The sequence below is a fragment of the Nannospalax galili genome, unplaced genomic scaffold (assembly GCF_000622305.1).
Source record: "Nannospalax galili isolate Female #2095 unplaced genomic scaffold, S.galili_v1.0 scaffold125, whole genome shotgun sequence".
In the NCBI taxonomy this organism is placed as follows: domain Eukaryota; kingdom Metazoa; phylum Chordata; class Mammalia; order Rodentia; family Spalacidae; genus Nannospalax; species Nannospalax galili.
The window spans coordinates 2,057,341-2,080,885 of record NW_008354705.1 but is presented as its reverse complement, the minus strand read 5'-3'; the positions used below and the strand labels follow the sequence as shown (position 1 = coordinate 2,080,885).

The 23,545-nt window shown below is 41.0% G+C and overlaps 1 protein-coding gene across 3 annotated transcripts in view; it reads right to left on the bottom strand.

Annotated features, from left to right (window-relative positions):
• Plppr1 (phospholipid phosphatase related 1) overlaps positions 1–23,545 on the bottom strand; it is a 301,822-nt gene that overhangs the window by 50,414 nt on the left and 227,863 nt on the right. For all 3 annotated transcript variants that reach the window (XM_008851906.2, XM_029555427.1, XM_029555428.1), the window contains one exon: positions 1,691–1,879. In XM_008851906.2, the coding sequence (XP_008850128.1) occupies positions 1,691–1,879 (189 nt within the window). The remainder of the gene's footprint in view (positions 1–1,690; positions 1,880–23,545) is intronic.

The following is a 23,545-nucleotide window of genomic DNA, read 5'->3' as shown; positions in this document are numbered from 1 at the left end:
CCACCAGGTGCCACTAAACAAAAAGCTATGAATGTCATCAGCTAGCATCTGAGACCTATAGTAGAAACCACCTCCCCGCAGCTTTGCCATGACCTGCCGACTGAATATAACCACCAATGTATTTGAAAAGTGTCTTGATTTATGACTTTTCTTTCTTCTGTTACCATTAAAACATAATATAACTCTTACCATGCTAGAACATGGGATTTGGGGTACCCTGAATCTGTGCTCCCAGGCCATAGTCATTTATATTTGTCTCTAGAATAAACTATCTCTTATCCTCTTTGAGGTGAGAGTTATGCATTTGTGTTGACAAAGGGTGGTTTCTAGCCATGTTTTCTCTTCTTCCCCAGGCTGGTAAGCAAGGATAAAGGAAATGAGATGTAGCATTTAGCCTCCTTCCAGGTAGAGTCCAGTTCCTATCACTCTAGAACAGGGCAGAAGAGGTCACATAGAAATTCTCAACAGAATGTCATAATCCTCACATGGAGGAAGTTTGTCTTGTGATGCCAAAGAGGGTGAAGGATGGTTTCTTGCCAGGTTCTTCACCCCTAACCCCTAAGTCCATGCCAGGAAATCCATGAAGTCATTTCTAAACCTGATGACAACTTGTAGAATAGGCAGTCGATTATCCTAATCTTGTATAGAAGGGATCAATGAAGTGACTTACCCAAAGTCACCCAGCTGGATGTGAACCCAAGTGTGCCACTCTGTAGACCTCGTGCTTTTAACCACGCTGATACATCACATATAGTGGGACAATACTCAGTCTGTATAGGAGTCTTATTATTTAAGGTGGCGCTCGGCTAAAGCTGGTCTCAATAATCTGAATAAGCCTAATGTATGATGACTTACTATTTCTAGATTCTCAAATTTACATTCTCTTTTTATAATAAAGCAAGAGAAACCTTGTCATTGACAATGGCATTTGAACTTAATATCTGAGCAATTATTATATTATTCAGTATATTATTCAGCCCATCTGTGTTTTTCTTCTTGTCCCCAACTAAAAAAGCACAGAGGATAAGTTAAAGGTAAGACGGCAGAGTGGGGAGAGGTGGCTATAAATAATAGTATCTAAGTGTTAAACATTTGACCAGCTAACAAAGATCTGCAACATTTATGCTCTGGAAGAAATTTCCTCTACAGGATTTTCTCAAGAGAAAATTGAGTTATATGGTATGTAACAAGGACGGGGCAGAGTTGTCAAACTTTGGGGTTTGTGATTTTGCTCATCTCTGGCCTCTGCAGTGCAGAACAGCCAGAGGTACCAGAGGTGTGTGTTGGGGGGTGGGGGTTTATTCCACTGTGATCTGAGTCTCTGTTGGCACTTACAGCCAGGCTCCTTTCTGAACACACACAACTCAGCCTATTTTTTTTTGAAAGAATATATTTGCCATTCTTAGCATGCTAGCTAATCATGTCTGTCAATTTTTGACATTCATGCATGTTTTTAAAAATACGGTTTCAAAAATTCAGATACTAAAAAGCAAAAACCATCTATGTAAGGCAAGACCCATTTGAATGAGTTTTTGTGCAGACTTCCACTGAGCATGTCTTAGCTGAAACAGGAAACCACTGATAAGGCTACTTCCTAACAAAAGCCCAGGAAGACAGGAGCAGGAGGAAGGGCACCCAGAAGTACTGTTAGGTGTCTGACAAAAAAGATGGAACTCATCTCTGTACTTACAATAGCAGTTGGAGTGGCAGCCAGCACGCAGTAGAGCACCAGAGGACTGATGAAGCTTTCTTCCTCTGACCCTGGGTAAGGCTTCATTAAGTCTCCATCCTGACAGAAGAATCCTTGGATATGCACCTGAAAAGTGTCCGTGCATTCGAAGTAGTAGGCAAGCAGCACTGTCCCAGCCATGATGACAAGCTGAAAATACAGCATGGCCACACAGAGACATTAGCAGGGCTTTGGAGCAGCCGGCTCACCCCTCAGAGACACTCCCCCATCACCCCGCAGCTCAGTGTCAGTGTTGGCAAGTGTGTGTCCGCCTGGCTCTGCATGCTCTGGGTTCTGGGACTGTGTGCTTGCTTGTCTGCCTGGTAACATCTGTTGTAGAAACCGTCTAGAAAATACTGTGCAGATCTCATCTGAAAGGAGGCCACAGCCAGGCTTGTAGAGAGGCCCAGTTTCTGCTGCTGTGCTCCCAGAGTGCCCATGGAAACCAAGGTAAATTCCATTCAGGACAGGTGAAATTTCAAAGGGCAATGGCATTGAGTTGGAAAGATGGTGATGTGATATCTACTTTCAGAAATTTTATAAAACATTAATGGTAGACTTACCTTACAAAATGTTAGAGGTAGGTGACTCAGTAACAAATGACAGAGTGAGTGAAAGAAAAAAGAAAAGAAAGGGAGGAAGGGAGAGAGAGGGAAGGAAGGAAGGAAAGAAAGAGAAAGAAAGAAAGAAAGAAAGAAAGAAAGAAAGAAAGAAAGAAAGAAAGAAAGAAAGAAAGAAAGAGAAAAGAAAGAAGGAAAGAAAGAAAGAAAAAGAAAGAAAAAAGAAAACTAAAGCTTAGCAGGGTTAGTAAGATTTTTAAGAACCACACACTCTGTTATCGGCAGATATTCTACCTCAGTCATGACTTTTAGCTTTTTCCAAAAAGCTTTCTACCAGAAAACCAAGGGACTTTACTGCTGATCTTATCTTTCTATAGACATACGCCCTTCATAAGATTTAGACAGAGAGAAATTGCCCTTTCATTTTGGCTCATAAATCACAGATTGCTCACTGGTTTGTAGTGTTTTAATAGGCGTGAGGAATCGAGGAGATATGGAAGTAAAACATTATTTTCACATTTATATTCAGAAAACATCAATGTCAAGATAAGACAGAGATAAAGTTAGCGAGAAAACAGGACCTTGAGGTTATGAAACTGTGGAACCTGGAGTCAGAGAAAATGCGGAATTCTCCCAGTCAAATGCTTTCTTTCACAGACAAGAAAGCTGAGGTCTGGGAAGTGGACTTGAGCATGGCTGGGTTATCTGCACGTAACTAAACACCTGCTTAGATGCTTAGATAGTGCAGTAACAAAAATGGGAAAACTAATGTATTAGTCACTTTTCTGTTGCTGTGATAGAAACACTGACCAAAGCAATTTATAGACGGAAGAGTTTATTTGAGTTTACGGTTCCAGGGAAATTACAATCGCAGTCCATCTTGGCGGGGAGGCATGGCAGCAGAGGTGGCTAGAGGAGGAGGAGCGGAAGCTAAGCTCTACATCTTCCAGCAGGCACAGGAAACAAGAGAGCAACTGGAGATCCCACAAGTCTTAAGAACTCTCTAAGCCCACCCCCAGTGACATGCTTCCTCCAGGATAGCCACACCTTCTAAGACCTCCCAAAACAGTGCCATCATCTGGGGACAAAATGTCCAAATACTTGGAGCCTATGGGGGACATTTTCATTCAAACCACCACTACTAACGTGACAAAAATGTTCTTAAATGTTGATTTCTTTAAAGGTATCTCGCTTACTGTTGGCAAAACAGTGTGCTAGGATGTCTTTACACAGCTGTGGTTTAAAATTGCACTTGTTTGGAAGTATGTATAAGGGAAGGAAGCCGTAAGGTTTTCAAGATTTAGGAAGACTGAACCTTGAGACAGAGACTCCTGTAGTCCAGACTGGCCTTGAACTCACTATGTAGTTAAGAATGACCTGGAACTCCTGATCCTCCTACCTCCATTTCTTGAGCACTGGGATTATAGGTATGTGCCGCCATTGATTGGTTTATACAGTACTAAGTGTGGAACCCAAGAACCCAGGGCTCTGTGCATGCTAGACAAGCACTCCACCAACCTAGCCACATGCTCAGTTCCATCATTTCTTATTCTAGCCCCAGAATGACCAATTCAGAGTCACAGAGCTGACTGGTGTTAAAGCCAGGACTAGAATAACCCACAATGCCTCATCTCCAGATGAGAAACAACACCTCCCAACAAACAAAACTCTACAAAAATCTTAAACATTATCTCCAAAAAGGATCTGTGATACAGTATCAAAACTGCATCCTATACAAAAGGGTAGGGAGTGATGGGAGGGAAAATGGGCTGGTTCTTGTACAGACAGGAACTATTTGCCACTCATTATCTGTTTCTAGCCACTATTCACAATATAGATCCTGCCTCACAACCTGCTCATTCCAACCCACTCTAGACCCAGCATAACTTCTTCTGGGGACTACCTCTATGATTCTAAATATTGCAGCATTTTCCTTAAGGGTCATTTGCATTATGTATTTCCTCCTTGATGCAGAAGCCTTTAAAAAATAATTTATTGAGAATTTCATGCAGGCATATAAGCATATAAAATGTTTTTATCAAATCCATGCCCACTCCCTCCCCTCCAACTCCTCCCATATTTCCCCATCACTTTTTCCTGAACAACGTCAGGTACTTTCTTTTTTTTTTAATGGGGCTTTTTGCTACTCTAACATTCCCCCATCTGAAGAGGTAACCCTAAAATCTTTCAAGAATTAGATAAGAGCTCCCAAATACTTTAGACATTTTTGGCCTTGGAACAGAGTACGTTGCTAACAGGCCCAAGGACATTTTGACTTTTAGCCAAGAAACTTCTACTTTTCTTTGGGGTCTTTTTACACTAACTGCCTAGCCAATTCCTACCTCCTATTCTTATCACACCATTCTTTGAAGAGGTTACCCAACTTGCTGATAGGGAATCAGGATGCAGACCGCTCTGGCTGCAGAAGCCTTTTGTACCTCCCAGATGTGGTGTGTCTGAAGTACAAACTCCCAACCATCTGATATAAAGGTCTTTCTTTTGGCCATATCCATCACCACCTTTCCTTTTGCTCTAGAAAGGCCATAGCTGCATACCCCATTAACTGTCCTGTAGACATGAAAAGCTTCTGGCTCCTCAGGTATTATACTCCTCTAATGTCTGGTGTTTTCTCTCCAGTGGATCCAATGGTTCTTACATCACAACTTTGGACCACCAATAATCTTCAGATTAATGATCTTCAGACCCTCCTCTGTGTTTCTCCATGCCCAAAGTTCTTATCGGTACCATGCACAATCCACCAACCTTTATTCCCTGCCACTGCAGGGAAGAATCTTGGATAAGCCTATTTCCTATAAGACTGGGAGACAGGTGATGAAAAGCTGATCCTTCTAATGGAGTCCCTGCCTACAGCCAGCTTACACAGTCAAAGCATGAAGTTTCTATTTCCTTTGTTCATGATTGGTCAACTGAATGACCTAGTGATGGAACCTAGCCAGCTCATTGAATGCTTTGGAAATTCTTTCAACTTTGGATGCCCTGCCTGTGGAACTAACTCTGTCCCCTGCGTGGGGCTGTCTGGGATTTTTGTATATTTTTTCCATGTTTCAAAGGCACATTTCTCTATTTTTTGGCTTTATCAGTTTTTAGATGCCTGATTGTAGAATAGACAGGATCTATGGAGGGCATTTAAAATAAAAAAAAAATTAAAACCAAAAATGGTATCTAAATTCTTCTATTGAAGAAGAACATTCTATTTTATTGGGTATGTTCATGCTCCCAATTCCTGTTGAGAAAATTCAAAGTGAAGTATAAGAAAACCTACATATACATAAAGGACTCAATACAAAGAGGCAGAATAGAAAATTAGATTGTAGATATGTCTTAAAATCAAACACATCACAATCAACTATAATATAAACTAAAGTACCCCAACATCTTATACCTAAATTTGAAATCTAAAGAACAAATCTTGAATAGCTGCCTGATTGATTTAATCCTGGAAGCAGCATTCAGAAAGAAATGAATGAATCAGTCATTTTCAGGACATAAAGAACAGAGAACGTTTGAGATGTTGGGTGGGTGTAGGTAGGAGCTCCAGCAGCTTGTGCATAGATAGGACTGACCCACCAGCACAAGGCAACCTGCCTTAGCTCTTTTCACCCTGAGTAACTAGAAACCTTGCCATTTCCAAGTAACTCTGTTACTCCTGGGGATGATGTTCCATATACTGCCATTTAGATCTGAAAGGGAAAAGAAGAATAATTCAGGTCTTGATTTCTAGTCTTCTTTACTATTGAACATCCTTTCATGACTACATAGTAAAAGAGTGGATGCTGTTGCTGCAGGGACAGAAACAGGGCAGTTGGCACTGCCTCCATGAACTGAGAGGTCTGTCCCTCCACACTGATGGCACTCCATATCTAGCTGTCAGCCAACCTCCCTGTCCTGGGTCATGATTCATCACTGTCTAGGTTTGTGCTATTGGTGCGAGCAGGCATGCTTGCCAACTCTGCTTCCTTCCCATGCCCATTTAGGAATGCATGGAGAGAGGCCATAATGTTGGTGTCACACAAACAGATGGTGAAACTGTGCCAGGCTGAGTACGGGTGGAAGAGGTGACGATGTCAGTGTGACAGAGGTTTATGGCTGAGCGAGGATAATGAGGTACAGAGAAATCACATACCAGGGACTTTCCTCAGCCCTCCCTCCTTCAGAATGACAATCTAATATAAGGAAGTTCATTACATGCTGATTATGCCACACAAGGATTTGGAAAGCAAATGCCAACAATATAGGAAATTCGTGGTTGAGAGCATAGTGTTTCTATCTAGACCCTCTGCTGATTAAAAGTAAATGTCATAAAGAATGATGACAGAAAGGTCAGAGAGTTGAACAAGAAACATGAAATTTTAGTCATTGCAGACCACTAATTTATAGATTTCATAAAAGCTGAGGCAGCAGGGCACCAGGTAATGATGGTGTGATGGGGGAGCAACAATAAAGGTTGGATTGAGAGGACTGGTGTCTAAGTTCAAGGCTAAGAGAGCACATTTCAGACTGGTGAGTCCTGGTACTCTGTGAACATCTTTCCAGCTTGCTAAGATGGCTGACTATCCTGGACCACAGACTTCATGGCTACCCTACTTGAGATGATAAATGTTTCCATTTCTAATGAGGATTTTCATTCTGGTTTGGCCATGAGCTACTAATGCTAACAGATGGGCAAATATTCTAGAGAACTAACTCTGAGCTTAGTCTCAGACATACTCTCCAATACCAAGTGATTTACCATCTAGCTGTGTAGTGTTTGCTAACACTGGGAATAGGTTGTGCTAACTGATCCCAACTGGGATTCATGCATGTTGACAGTGAGACGGTAGAGAAGGGGTCATAGAACAAGGAAGGGACTGCCTACTGGGGGTGTGGTGGGTACCGAGAATGGATAAGATAGCACAGTGTCTATGTAGGAGATTGACTGTGGCCCAGCCCCATGAATACATGCTGTACTCTGTAGAATGAAATGATGAAGGAGACTTGGGGCAGAATAAGCCATGTGCCAGAGCTTAGGTGATAAGAACTCATATGGTGGTGATACAAAAGCAAAGTCTTAGTGAATTCCAAGGAATTGCACAGCTCAAAGATGTGTGTTTCTGAATATGGAAGAATATCCAACCCCCAGTGTCCCGATTGTACAAGGGAAACTCTTAAATAGCATTCATGGAAGTAAAAACCTGTGTAGTAGGCTGGAGGGGATGCACATGAGAAAACAGACAATATGTTTTTGGAGGTCTTGCTGGGGACCCTTACAATAAGTGTGACCCTTTCAGAAGCCCTGCAGGATTGAAAACCACAGAGGCAAGAGCTAAGGAGGATGTAGTAATGGTACACTATGTATGAATCCTGGAAATTGTTCTAAGCACTTTATATAAATTAGCTCTTGTTTTGAGACTAAGTCTGACAATTTCATTGTTTCTTACCTTCAACACATGGGCTCAAGTAATCCTCTTGCATCAGCCTATGAAGAAGCTGTGGTTACAGGCGTACACTACTGCACTAGATCACACATTAAATCTGTCCAGTCATTCTGAATGGAAGACATATTATTCTTTTCACTTTAATGATGGGAAAACAGGTACAGATAAATTACATAAATTATGTAAGGCCACAACTCATAGGGTAAATCCAGGGTGATTAATGTACCTCCCCGCACAAATTTTTGTAGCCTGGAAAAAAAAAAAAAAAAACAGGTTGCTAACATAAATCAATATAATATTCAGTGCTAAGATAGGAGGAACAATGTGTACTTTAAATGCTTTCCAGGGTCATTTTTTTACATGTATGAAGGTTAGTAAGTATCTCATGACTATGCAATGAGGTATGCTTACCTATTCTTATTTTGTTTCACAAAGGAAATGTGTCAACCTTCACTAAATAAAGTGAGTCAGCAGTAGGCAGAAGTTGGAACAGGCTATACACTCACTAAAGATTTGGAGCTAGCATCCATAAATAAGAGAACAAAGCGGGGTGTGGTGGCACAAGCTTTTAATCCCAGCACTCAGGAGGCAGAGGCAGGCTGATCTCTGTGAGTTCAAGGTCAGCCTGGTCTACATAGTGAGTTCCAGGACAGCTGGAGCTATAGGAAGACCATGTCTCAAAAAGACCAAAGAGAGAGAGAGAGAGAGAGAGAGAGAGAGAGAGAGAGAGAGAGAGAGAGAACATGTGGATTTGTCTTTCTGGGTCTGGGTTACTTCACTTAGGATAACAATTTCTAGTCCCACATACAAAATTTATGTGCAAATTTCATGGTTTTGTGTGTCTTTACAGCTGAATAGAATTCCATTGTGTGTGTACCACATTTTCATTATCCATTCATTAGCCAAAGTACATTTATGTTATTTCCATTTCTTAGTAATTGTGAAAAGAGCAGCAATGAGCAGAGCTGAGCACGTGGTTTTGTAATAGGAGACTGTGACCGTGGGGCATAGGCCAAGGAGTGGCATAGCTGGGACATACAGTAGATCAACCTTTAGCCTCTTGAGAATTCTCCACTATGATTTCCATACTGGCTGCACCAGTTTGCAACCCCAACAACAGTGACTAAATGTTCCCCTTTTCCTGTATCCTTGCCAACATTGGTTGTCAACTGTTTTCTTTCTTTTTTAAAAAAATATATTTTATTATTATTTTTATTTTATGTGTATGAATGTATTGCCTGCATGTATGTGAGTGCACCCATGTCGTGCAATGCTGCTGAGGTCAGAAGAGGGCTTGGGATACCCTGGAATTGGAGTTAAGTTAAGGGCGGCTCATAGCCGCCATGTGGATGCTGGGAACTGAACCTGGGTCCTCTGGAGGAGCAGTCAGTGCTCTTAACTACTGAGCCATCTATCTCTCCAGTCTCTCTTTTATTTTTATTTTTTTTATTGACAGTAAACATAAAATTTATCTCAAAACAATTCTTGGGCATACATATAATTTTACTATTTCTTTTAAAGATGAAAGCAAATTTTCATACTAAGACTGATGTTCTTGGGTTTTTTTATTCTTTATTTTTTGAGAATTTCATACATGAGCATTGTATTTGAATACTGTATTTACATAATTGCCCTCTCTCTCTTCCCCCTCCACTTCTCAATGTCCTTCCCTGACTCCTACTAGGTCCATTCACTATTGATTGTGTGTACATGTGTTTAGAGCTGATCACTTGGGACTAGGTATCCTATCAGGGAGCTCGTCCCTAGAGAAGACTGATTCTCCCTCACTCAGCAGCCATTGATTACTGGTAGTTCTTCATTTAGGGGTGGGGCCTTGAGAAATTTCCCCTATCTACATACACTGGCATGCCAACTGGTGTTGTCATTCTGAAAGTTTTGTTTAGGTGACCGTGTTGTTGAGATTTCATGGATGCATCTTCCCTGCCATGTCTGGAAGACAATATCTAGCAGCAAATACACTGGTCCTTTGGCTCTTGGAATTTTTCCACCCTCTCTTCTGTGATGTTCCTTGAGCATTAGGCATAGAGGTTGCATGGTAGATGAATTACCTGGGGCTGGGCACCCCACATTCACTTATTCTCTGCATTTTGAACAGTTGTCAAGCTCTTTAATAGTCTCCATCTATTTCAAAAAGCTTTTCTAGAAAGAAACTTAAAGGAGGACGGTCAGGAACAGATGTTACAGGAGTAGGGTGGGGAAAGTGGGAATGTTCTACAGGGAGGAGAGGAGGGAGGGACATGCAAGGGGGCACAATGTGAGGGGGGAGGGAAGCCAGGAGAGCGAGTATGGTGGGAGGTGAGTGTTATTGGGGCAGGATGGGGATAATGGAGGTACTGGGACTGGGGAGGGAGGAGAGATGCCAGATGGGAGGAAAAAGAGTAGAGATGATTGAGTCTTGAGAGATGCCTAGTATGATGTGGCACATCTATAGTTGAACCCCTACAACTATGGCTCATGGAACATAGTGGAACAAGAGGTAGAGAGAAAACTAATGCATCCCTCAACTCTCACCAGTAAGACGCTTCCTTATATAACAGAGTGTGATGTGTACAGAAGGCCGCAACTGGCCAAGTTTTAAAGAATAAGATAAGAGACTGCAGACTGAGCATCCTTGGATAGGATTCCTATATTGAGCCTTATCTACCCACAGCTCAGGGACCATTGCAGAAGAAGAGGTGGAAAGACTGTAAGAGCTGGGGCTGGTTCATGAACAGAGGGAAGCAGAGGATTTCAGACACTGGAAGCTTGCACATGTGTACCTGTGGCAATGGTGACATCAAGCACAAGATCCATGGCAACTCAATTAAAGAAGGGCCCAGAGTAGAGGAGAGAAATGGGTGGTGGGCAGCACTAGACTGAGAACTATTGGAGACTGCTACTGGGTGAGGGACAGAATGTCTTACATAAAACTCCAGATTTGTTGACTAGACTCCAGTGAACAAATTTACACTGAAGGACATTTAGGTACTTAACAGGATAGGACTTGACATGTATGGAAGAATGTGTGAGGTCCCGTGGGGGTGGGGGGCATTGAGACTAAATTTGATTAAGAACTGTTGTATGAAATTACAAAAGCTTCATAAAAATAAATAAAAAAGAAGCGTTTCTGATGAGGAGAGCTACACTTATCTGCAGATATAAGGATAAGTATTTATTTAGACTACAGTTAGAATTTATATTGATTTAGGAAAACGGCAGTAGTAGGTTCTCCTGTAGGGTCTATAACCACTACAGCCTAGGTTTACAGTACCAGGTATGAGTTCCCTCCTACTGAGTGGGCCTTAAGTCTAATTAGACAGTTGTTGGTTACCAACAAGGTAAAAGTGCCACCGTTGCACTATTAAGGATATTTTGCTGGGATGATTCATTTTGTGATTCATAGGCTTTAAATTTGAATAGGACTATTGATTACTTTTCTCCCTTGACAGCTTGCATAACACCTTCTGATACCTAGAGAGTGTGCGGGATAGCTTTAGTGTCAACTTGACACACCTGGGTTAAGGGAGCCTCAATTGGGGCATTGCCTTCATTGGACTGCCCTGTGGCCACGTCCGTGGGGCATCTTGATTGTTGTGTGATGTGGGAGGGCCCATCCCATTGTGGGTGGTGCCACCCCTGGGCAAGTGGGCCTGTGTTGCATAAGAAAGCAGGCTGAGCAGGGTCAGGGGAGCAAATCAGTAACCAGTGATCCTCCATGGCCTGTGCTCCAGCTCCTGCCTTCAGGTACATGCCCTGAAGTTCCTACCTTGGGCTCCCTGATGAACTGTGACCCAGGAGATGTAAGCTGAATAAACCCTTTCCTCCCCAAGTTGGTATTAGTCAGAGTGTTTTGTCACAGCAATGGAGAAACAAGCTAGAACACAGAGACAGTCCTTAGGGAAGAGGTTTCCAGATTACTTTCAGCTCAATTCCTCCAAATCCTGTGTCTGAAATATGTGATGTCTTCAACAATAGGATCCTACCTTCCAATTCTGGGAGGGAACCAAGGAGAGTGGCAATAGCCTATATTATTTTGGGAATCTCTTGAACTATCCTGACCAATAGCTCCAAGACAGGTTTCCCATACCTGGCACTGGTGTGTTTGTTAGATAGCTTATGGATCTTGGGTGGGTGGGGGGGCATTATCACCCTTGGAATATAGCTCGATTAAACATGCATATATATTATTTTGAGTGAGTTTATAAAATAATATGCTTCCCTATGGCTTTTCAGTGCCCTTAGTGTTATTTACCTCTCCTTTCTCCTTCTCCCCTCCCTCTCCCCTGGTTAATGCACCTTCCATTTATCCCGTTTCTCCCTTGATAGTGCCTGTGTCCCACTAACCCCCTCCCTGGAGCTCCTACTCCCTCCTGTCCCCATGGTCCTTTTCTACTTTCTTGGCTTCTGCTGTTATTTCAGGTTATTTACTCACATCTTAAGATTTGAAGCTAGGACCCACAAATAAGTGAGGGCATGCAGCGCTTGTATTTCCTGGTCTCGGCGACCTCACTCGGCATAATGTTTTCCAGTTCCATCCATTTACCAGCAAATTTCATGATTTCATGTTTCTTTAGGGTTGAATAGAATCTCACCGTATGTATGTACCACAGTCTCATGTTCCATTCATCAGCTGAAATGCATTTAAGTTGTTTCCATTTTCTGGTTATTGTGAAAAGCACGGCAAAGAACACGGTTGAGCAAGTATCTCTGCAGTAGGATATTAGGACCTTTGGGTATATGTCAAGGAGCAGGAGAGCTGGATCATACTGTAGATCGACTTTTAGCTTTTTGAAAATTCTCCACTCAGGTTTCTGTAGTTGCTGCACGAGTTTGCAATCCCATCAGGAGTGAATGGGAGTTTCCTTACCCCATAGCTCATTAGCTTCTGTTGCCAATTGTTTTCTTGATTTTAGCCATTCTGACTTGGGTAAGAGGAAATACTAAAGTTGGTTTTGTTTGGTTTTGAGACAGGATCTCTCTGTAACCCCAGCTGGCCTGGAACTCACTAAGTAGACCAGGCTGGACTTGACCTTAGAGATCCGCCTGCCTCTGCCTCTCGAGTGTTGGTATTAAAGGTGTGTGCCACTGTTGCCAGCATTTGTGTGACTGGTTCTTTTCCCCCCTTTAGTTTCAATTTGCATTTCCCTAATTGCTAAGGATGATGTTGAACATTAAAAAAATATATTTCTTAGTCATTTATATTTCCTCTTTTGAGAGTTCTCTGTTCAGCCCATTTTAAATTGGGTCATTGTTTCCTTGATTCTTTGTCTTTTGAGTTCTTTGTATATTCTGGGCATAATCCTCTATCAGATATGTAGTTGGTTAAGATTCTCCCCCCATTCTGTGGGCTTCCTCATTTTTCCATTGATTTTTGCACGTCAGAGGAAACAGCTTTTTAGTTTAAGGAGGTTCCATTTGTCAGTTGCTGGCCTCATTCTTGAGTGAATGGAGTTCAATTCAGAGTCCTTCCCTGCACCCATATCTTCTAGAGTACTGCCTATGTTTCCTTCTAGCAGTTTCAGCATTTTGGGTTTGATATTGAGGTCTTTGCTCATTTGGAATTGATTTTTGGACAGGGTGATAGATATGAGTCTAATTTCATTCTTCTACACATAGACATCTAATTTTCCCAACACTTGTTTAGGATGCTGTCTTTCCTCTAGTCTGTATTTTTGATATCTTTGTCAAATATCAGATTGTTGTAATTATGTACAGTCATGTTTGGGTCTTCTATTTTGTTATGTTGATCTGCATATTTGTTTTTGTGCCAGTACAATACTATTTCTATAACTATAGCTCTGTAATATAGCTTGAATTCTGGTATGGTGATCCCTCCAGCATTGTTCTTTTTACTCCGGATTGCTTTGGCTATGTGGAGTCTTTTGTGTTTCCATATGAATTTTAGGATTTTTTTTTTCTATTTCAGTGAAGAATGTTTTGACCGGGATTGCATTGAATCTGCAGATTGCTTTTGGTAGGATGGCCATTTTCACAATATTAATTCTAGTCATTCATAAACATGAAAGATCTTTCTATCTCCTAGTGTGTTCCTCAATCCCTTCAGAGATTTAAAGCTTTCATTGTAAAGGTCTTTTATCTTTTTGGTTAAGTTTATTCCTGTTGTGAATGGGAGTGTTTCTACAATCTCTTTCTCAACATGCTTATTATTGATATACAGAAAAGCTACTGATTTTTTAAAGCTGATTTTTGTATCCTGATATTATGTCTAGAGATATTAGTATCTTTTTAATCTTCTTTTCTTGTCTTATTGTTCTAGTTAGGGCTTCAAACACTATATTGAAAAGGAGTAGACATAATGGACAGCCCTGTTCTGTTCCTGATTTTAGTGGGATTGTTTTTAATTTTTCTCTAATAAGGATGATGCTTTCTTGGATTTGTCATATACAGCCTCTATTATGTTGAGGCATGTTTCCTCCAGTCCTATTCTCTGTAGAATTTTTATCATAAAAGTATGTTGGATTTTCTGTACCTACTGGGATGATCATGTGATTTTTGTCTCTAAGTCTATTTGTACTATTTATTATAGTTATTGACTTACTGAACAACTTGTGTATTTTGAACCATCCCTACATCTCTGGAATAAAGTCAACTTGATCATGGTAGATGACCTATTTGATGAACGAATAAACTACCTTTATTTGGTTTCCAAGTATTTTATTAACAAATTTTGCATCTATGTTCATCGGAGATATTGGCCTGTAGTTTTTTTTACTCCTTCCTTCCTTCCTTTCTTCCTTCCTTCCTTCTTTCTCTCTCTCTCTCTTTCTTTCTTTTTCTTTTTTGAACTGAGTCTTTACCTGCTTTTGGTCTTAAATGCTAGATTCTTAGGCATTTGTAAGTGCTCATCTCTCTTTTTTTATTTCTTTCTTTTTTGAATGGTTTAAGAAGTATTGGCTGCAGTGCTTCTTTGAAGTTCTGGTAGAATTCTGTTGTGAATCCATCTGAAATTAAGTGGGTTTTTTAGTCAAAAGATGTTTTTATTTTGTTATACTCTGATTTGCTATGGGTCTGTTTAAGTTATTGATCTTTTCTTGATTTAACTTTGGTAATTTGGGTCTCCTTATTCTTTCTCTTAGTTAACTGGACTAAGGTGTGTTGATTCTGTTTATCTTTTCAAAGAACAAGCTGATTCTTTTTTGTTTTCTTTGTTTTCATTTTGTTAATTTCTGCTCTATTTTCATTAGTTTTCCAATCTATGAGAATTGGGTTTTGTTTTTTCTTGTGTTTCCAAATTCTTGAGTTACATCATTAAGTCATTTATCTATGGTCTTTCTGATTTTTAAATATAGGCATTTAAAGCTACAAATGTCCCTTTTAGGAATACTTTCAATGTGTCTCAGAGGTTCGGGTGTATTGTGTTTCATTTTCATTTAATTCCATCAACTTTTAAAAATTTCTCTCTTGATTTCTTCTTTGACCCAGTCATCATTCAGAGTTCATGTAATTACTAGGTTTTAAGCTTTACTGCATTGTGATCAGATTGACTACACATAGTTATTTTCATTTTTCTGAATTTTCTGTATTTGGGGAGATTTGTTTTATGTTCCAGTGTATGGTTTGTTTTGATAAACTTTCATGGACTGCTGAGTAAAATGAATATTTTTTGGTGTGTAGGTATAATATTCTGTAGATATTTGCTAGATCCATTTGGCATATGATGTAATTTAAATCCAACATTCCTCTATTTTTTGTCCAGGTGACCTGTCTAGATAGCATCTTATAGGCATGACAGGGAAGCTGTACCCAAGAAATCTCAACAATGTGGTTGTCTAAACAAGACCTTCATAATGATAACACCAGTTGACATACCAATAAGGATGGAGGAAATTTCACAAACATTTTCTAGAATCATGGATGGACTATGTGCTTTTAGGGCTCTTTTCTAACTATAGTTTCTCTTAGCTTAATTTTTTAAACATATCATTTCAATTTTATTTTATTTTATTTTATGTGTATGAGTTCATTACTTGCATGTATGTAAGTACACCTGTGTTATGCAATACCCATGTAAGTCAGGAGAGAGTGTTGGACTTCCTGAACTGGAATTATGGATGGTTGTTAACCACCATATGGGTGTTGGGAACTGAATCTTGGTCCTCTGCAAGAATAGCCAGTGCTCTTAACCACTGACCCATCTTTCTATCCTTCTTAGTTTAATTTTTTGAAAATACTGGGGAGCAGTGAATTGGAGAGTATCGCCTAGAAACCTCACAGCTAGTTAAATACAGATCTGCATCTTTGAAGTAGCCAGGTAGTTAAGATGTGGCAGAGAAAGATATTTTCAAACCATAATAAATGGCGAAGCTGAAATATGTCAGCTTGGGTATTTGAATTCATCTCTTTTTGTTTAAGAACAACCACAGGATATCCACAGGCAAGGATATGTGGATGGAATGAGATTGCTGTTGTTCAGCTAATATTAAGTGTCAACTATATACAGACATTGAAAATATTCAGTTACTAACAAAACTCTTAAAATAGGTATGGTCTTTGGACTCGTGTAGATTTCTGTGGGTAACGGAGCTTATAAAAGTGAACCCAGGGGCTGGAGAGATGGCTCAGTGGTTAAGAACACTGACTGTGAGAAGACCTGGGTTCGAATCCCAGCACCCACATGGCAGCTAGCAACTGCCCATAACTCCAGTTCCAGGGGATTCAACAGCCTCTTCTCCTCTGCAGGCATTGCACAACACGGGTGTGCTTACCTACATGCAGGCAATACACATACACACACATACACACACACACACACACACACACACACACACACATACAAATAATAAATATTTTAAAAGTGAACACAAAGAAATAACAATGATACCCATATAACACATAACTATTTAACTTTACATATATCATCTTTTATGAAACACTCACCCTATGAACTATAAAGAGTTACTTTCATGTAGGAAGAGTGGAAACTGTTCCAAGCTCTCAGAACCAATGAATGGTAGAGCTAGGACTGGAACTTCTGGAGCTGTTTAACTATTCTTTTATACTTAAAACTTGTAATTAGCAAAATAGGATGACATGTGTAAAATGCTTAGCACAATGCCCTGAACTTGGTAAGGGGTCAGTTCTTTCTCTTGCTTTTAAACATCTATTTTAAATATCCTCTACATGAGTTCAGGGTGAGGGTAGAGGCTGACTCTGTTCTGCTTTCTTAGCTTTTTAAAAATACCCCATTCTCCTGACTATGACGTCTCTTCCAGCAGATTTACCCTTTCCTTTTCCTCAGCTGGGTCTGTAAATGATGATTCCCTGCCAGGATCTCTCCTTCATGTCTTCTCACTGTCTTTCTCTGCGCTCTTCTGGGGAGGTTTCAGGTGTCACATGTTGAAACTGGAAACAGCATTTCTCTTCTTTTTAGGATGCAATGTCCTCCTGCTTCCTGCCCCACTGCATCCAATCACCATTCTTTCAATCACCTAGCATATGCATCTCAGTATCATCTTAGGCTCCTCCTTCCCCGAGCTCATGCTATACCCAGCCAGTAGCTGATTTTTATTATTTCAGAGTCCCTTGTATTTATTCCATTTTCTTTTGACAGTTGCAGCCTGACCTGTGTCTCCTGATGTCTCATCTACACTGTGGAAATCCTGTCTGCTCTGACTGCCTTTGGGATATCAGGCCCTCCATATCCCTACATACTCTGCTGTTAGAAAGATACCATCCTGATCTTGGCATGATGGCTCATACCTATAATCTCAATACCTGGAAGGCTGAGACAGGTGGTTTACAGTGAACACAAGGCCATACTCACTTGTGTATGGGTTGCACTAATTAGACTCATGGGTTTAAAAGAATAGGACATGGAACTGGAAGGGAGGTATGTTAGAGGGAGACTGTAGGTGGTGGATGTGATCAAGGTACATTACATGCTGTATGAAATTTCAACTAAATCCCATTGTAAAAATAAATAAATTTACTGCCTAAGGCATAGTAATAGTTATATTTTTATATTCCTCCCAAATCTTTAATGATTGTATTCCATGGATTGAATGTTTGTGTTCCCCCAAAATTCACAAGTTGAAGCCTAAATTTATGATATAATGGTATTTGGAGGTAGAGGCTTTTCAAAAATGGTTAGATCCCAAATGTGGAACCCTCACAAATAAGATCAGCATATTTATAAAGAGACATACAGATTCATTCTCTCTCTGTCTCTCTGCCCCCCCCATGTGAACATATAGGAAGCTACTGCTTACAAATCAATCGTCTCCAGTATTTTGATCTGAAATTTTCCAATCTTCAAAACTGTGAGAAAAAAATGGTTGAAGTTGAAGCCAACTAGTATATTGTACTTTGTTGTGCAGCTTGAGCCAATACATAGGTATTTCAAGCAAAACAAGCAATTTTCTCTGCAGTAAACACATTGTGCTTTGTCCTGCAAATGTTTGGAAAAAGGGAATCCTGCCATCTAAGTAAAGTCTAGGCCAGCAAGTGCCATGATCCATCACTCCTTAGTTCAGGATACTTCACCTGCCCAAATGGGCAGCCCTTAAAGAACAAGTTCAAGGTTGGAGAGATGGCTCAGCAGTTAAAAGTGATTGCTGTTCTTCCAGTGGACCTGTGTGTGGTTTTCACCACCCACGCCTGTAACTTCAACTCTATGAGATCCAATACTCTCTTCTGGCCTCTGAGGGCAGGCACCTGCATATGCATGCGCACTTACACTCACACAGACGTGCAATCATACATATAAATAAAAGCAATAAAAATTAAAAGAATAAAGGCAAAGGCCACCTGTGTATCTTTAGTTAGGCATTTTTCCCCCTCTATGATATTGGTTGCTAATTGAGGATTACACAGAGAAATGCAGAGTTTTGATGATATTAGGTAGATTTACAATGACATCAAGGAAGATATAAATATTAGGTAGAAGTTAAACTAAATTGGGCCATGAATTTTTCTTTTTGATCTTCTACTACTAGAGATTTCTTTTCTAATTCAATCACATGAATGAATACATAGAAGGAAGGCTGAACATACAATCACACAATACTGGCAGGCATACCTTATACTGGGAAAGCAGCATGAAAATTTGAAGGGATTCTGACAGGTTGGGATACTGTTTAGAGATAAATGTAAAGTCCTACAGCAAGAGTCTGGTGACTAATAATTCGGGAGCTTGGTGAAGCTCTATCCTGAGATGCTCGGGGACTGTGCCTGTCCTCGGGGCAGCCTCAGAACTGGGAAAGGGCAGAATTCAGTACACACTGCACATTTGAGAAAAGTCAGAGTGATGAGAAGATGTGTAATGAGAGGCCTGGGAAAAGACAGGCCTGGATGAGGGGTGTTTATTTTATCTACTTATTGAAAGGATGAGAACAAAGGAAGCAGTCCCTGCACAGTCCCTGGTCTGAACTCTACAGTCCTGCCACATCATCTGTTAAACAAATTCAGTTCATTTGGATGCTCAGCAGGGAGCATTTGGAGGTCCAAGAGATACATACACATTAGAACTCAGTAAACTATGGCTAAGCATCAGCTCCCTACCAAACCCCTCGGCTGTCTGACAGCAACATAAAGAGGGATGAGTTCTTTTGGTTTTCTGAAGTTATGAGCATGTGGCAAGGTGTTTGGTGATCTAATAAAGTTGGTTTTAACTGGGAAGACTGATGGATGAATGGATGGATGGAAAGATGGCCAGATAGCACAATGGCATCAAGATGAGACCAGTAACTTAGAAATACTTAATAAGAAGCACAGAAGGGGTGTGTCAGCAGTGACCCTTGCTGTTTGCCGTTGCAGCTTGAAGACCCAGGCTCTGTTATACATTGGCTACCACTTATGCAACAGGTTTAGACAATGTGCCAAATCCTTCTGAACCTTGGTCTCTTTCATATGTACAATGAGGTTAATACCATCTGGAGTACTGACTTGTGAAAATTAAAACCAGTTGGCAGTCCTGTTTATCCTGTAGCTTGCAAAAGTTGCTGAGAACAGGGAATGCCTCGGCTTCCTCATCCAACCATTAAAGAGAAGAAAGGAAATCATCTTGGGAGACCCAATATAAAAGGAATACATAAAATCAACTGGTGAATCATAAACCCCCTGAAATGTAGGCATTACCCAGCATGCCAATATACAAGCCCCTGCTGCCCTGTGTGGAAAGGATTTGCTAGAAGGTCCTGGTATGCCCATCTGGAAGATGTCACTGAGAGGAAGGTGATCTTGGGGAGCCCTCTTCTTGGGGGGAACCAAAAGCACAGGAAACTATCTCTCAGAGCACTGAATGCATCCTTGTTTGGAGCTTTGCACATTTGAACATATATTCAGATGATATAAAGGAATACCACAAAAGAACAGGGGAGAATTTGGAAGCAATTCTGAATTTTTGGCTCTGTTCTGCCTTTTAATGCCAAACAGATAACAGATTATCTGATCTAAGGGGAGAAAATCTAAAGATGTCTGTAACAGGCCAACCCTGCCAAATTATCTAGTGGGTGGAAAATGCCAAATTTTATGACTTCATTGAATCTTTCCATGAAGCAGGACCTGGATTTGTCTTCCCTCCACTGAGGCTGAGGTTCCTGAGCTCCTAGGCCTCCTCTTGTTGTGCCCTCCCAGAACCATGACACTGAACATATAATATCTGTGGTTTGAATGAAAATGTCCCCCATAGGCCGCAAGTATTTGGACTAATACTGTAATTGGTACCAAAGAGTGGGCTGTTGGCTGTGAAGAACCTGACCACGTGAGGTTTTGAAGAAATGTGGAAGACTTTGGAAGGTTGGGCTAGAAAAGCAGTTGATTGCTGTAAGCAGAGCTTAATAGGCCATTCTACTAGGTGCCTAGAAGAAAGTAGTGCTGAAAACAGTGTATTTCCAGAAGGAAATAAGGGCTTAAGCAGCACTTGGAATATTTTGGCAAAGAGTCTGGCTGGAGTCTGCCCACAGCAAAAAGCTTGCTGAGGCTAAGTTGAAAAAACATGGACTAATTTCTCTGGTGGAAGAAATTTCAAGATAGCATAATGTAGAAATGGTGGCATGGCTATTAATGCTGAATATTATATAGATTTACAGTGAAAAAGAGCAAGTGGGACAGAAAGAAATACAGAATGTACAGGATGGATTGAAAAAGAGCACTAGGAAGATTAATGCTGGAGTCCTGGCACATGCTGGAGAGGATTCCTTTGATAAGGAGATTAGAGAGATTAAGGAGGGGCCTAGAGATTCAAATTTAAACAATGGAGAGAGTGCCTCCAGGGCAAGACCCCACCCAGTTAAGCCTCCAACTTGTGAAAGGAAAATGCTGCAGGGGTCACTAAAGAGAAAAGCTTCTAAAATAGATAAAGTAGGTTGGAGTCTATCCCAAACTTGCAGTAAAGCTTGGCAGTGTCATTCACCTGGTGCTGGCTTTAGCAGCATGGAAGGTGCAAGAGTGAAGGGGTCATCAGTTCTTCCTCTATGGTTTCAAAGAGCTGCTGGGGCCAGACAGCGTGCAGCAGGGGTTTTCCTGCATAGAGAAGGCCCTGATAGGCTATTACATGAAGTTGTGAAGGTGAAGCCTGGTTGGTAATGGAGACCTGAAGAAGACATTCATGATGCCAGAGCTGTGAGGCATCTGCCAAGAAGACCTGCATACAGGGAGTGGTACCAGCCCAAGAGAGAGATGTATGTTGCACGCCACAAAGGTAGAAAGGCTGAGCCATGTAAGCCCTTTGGAAGTAAAGTCCCAGAAGTCAAGATGTGGAGCTACAGGATTTGATGTTTGTCCTGCTGGGTTTTGGTCTTGTTTTGGTCCAGTATTTCCTTACTATGTTTCTACTCCTCCCTTTTGGGATGGTAATGTGTATTCAGTACTGTATGTTGGGAGTATGTAATTTGTCTTTTGATTTTACATGGGCCTTACAGTTAAGATATTTCTCTGAGTCTCAGAAGAGACTTTGGACTGTGGACTTCTGAATAGTATTGAGACTGATAATGACGATGGGAACTTTTAAAATTGGACTAAATGCATTTTGCATTTTATATGGTCATGAGCCTATGGGGGCCAGGGGTTGGAATGTGGTGGTTTGAATGGAAAATGTCCCCCATAGTCTCTGAGTATTTGGACATTTTTGTCCCCATTTTGTGGCGCTGTTTTGGGAGGTCTTAGAAGGTGTGGCTATCCTGGAGGAAGCACGTCACTGGGGGTGGGCTTAGAGAGTTCTTAAGCCTTGCCGGATCTCCAGTCGGTCTCTTGTTTCCTGTGCCTGCTGGAAGATGTAGAGCTTAGCTTCCGCTCCTCTTCTCCAGCCACCTCTGCCACCATGCCTCCCCACCAAGATGGACTGTAATTCCTCTGGAACCATAAGCTCAAACAAACTCTTCCTTTTATAAGTTGTTTGGGTCAGTATTTCTATCACAGCAACAGAAAATTGACTAATACAACATCTATTGTTTCCTTAACAAGCAGCATTTATTTGGGAATAATTAATTTTATTTCTATTCTTTATTAAATGATGATTTTATAATTAGTTATAATGACAAAGATTTTAGTTGCAATAAGGCAAGCAGAGTAACTGGTTATTTTACCCCATTTTAGGCTGGCAAGAGAGCTGGGTAAAGTGTTTGCCATGAAGACCTGAGCTGGATCTTAGAACCCACTTAAAAGTGCCAAGCACGGTGACACTGGTTTGCAATCCCAGTGCTGAGGAGGTGGAGGTCAGTGGATCCCTGGGGCTTTCTGGCCAGCTAGCCTAACCTGCTTAGTAAGCTCCATTCCTTGAAAGGCTGATGTGAATAAACTCACATTTCACTTCTTAAGCTTTTAGAAAGGCAGAAGGAGTCCCACTGGCCCCAGTAGTTGACATCGTTGGAGGCATTCCTCCAGATTGTGCTTTTCCATCTTTGAATTAGCACTCCTTGTCATATTTCTCTTGTAAAACTGATTCCCTGGCTATAAGTGACTCAACTAGTGGTCCATACCAAGGTCAAACTAAGCCCATGAGGGTTTTTCCAAGAATTTGAAGCCAGTCTGGGTGTGGTGGGGCATGCCTTTAATCTCAGCACTTGGGAGGCAGAAGCAGGTAGATTTCCATGAGATCAAGGTCAGTCTGGTCTACATACACGTTCTAGGCCAGCTGGGGCTACAGGGAGACACATCTCAAAAAAAGAAGAGAAGGGGAGAAGAGGAGGAAGAAAGAAGGAAGGAAGGAAGAAAGGAAGAAAAGAGAAAACAAAACAAAAAGTGTTAGAGTGCAAATACTGCCCCAGAAGTTTAACTGGTCAAGACTATAAAATCCCTGATCTATCTGTTGAAAGACCAACATTTCCAGTTTCACTGGTCAATAATCTGGTCATAGGACCACTCCTAGGAAGGCAGGTTTACCTAAAGTTATGCTAAATGGATGGGTGGAACAGGAGTGCATTAAGTAGTGAACTTTTCCAACCTGGAATCCTGCTTCCCACTGCAGAACTTCTGGACCTAGCAACAGACATGTAGGTCTCTGTCTTCTCGCTTTTCAGAATTCTTCAGAAAAGCCTAATCTCTCCTTTTCTTCTTCATATCCCTTTTCTAAACATGCTTTCTTTAATACTGTGGGATGCATTAGCACCTTGTATTTCTTTACTTTTTCGCTAAAGCTCCCTTCTCCCAGCCATGTGGCTGCCAGTCAGCTATGTGTCTGACCTCCATGCAGGCTCTAAACCAGCATGACTTCATGGCTTTCTTTGCTTCTCTCCTTCATTCTCCTCCTCAAGGCAGCTGCTAAGTTTACCAGCTCACCTGCCTTGAGGATTTTCCTTTAAATTCTAATAAAATTGTCCTAAAGCTTCCATTTGGGTCCACTCTTATAGACTAAGAACCCTCCA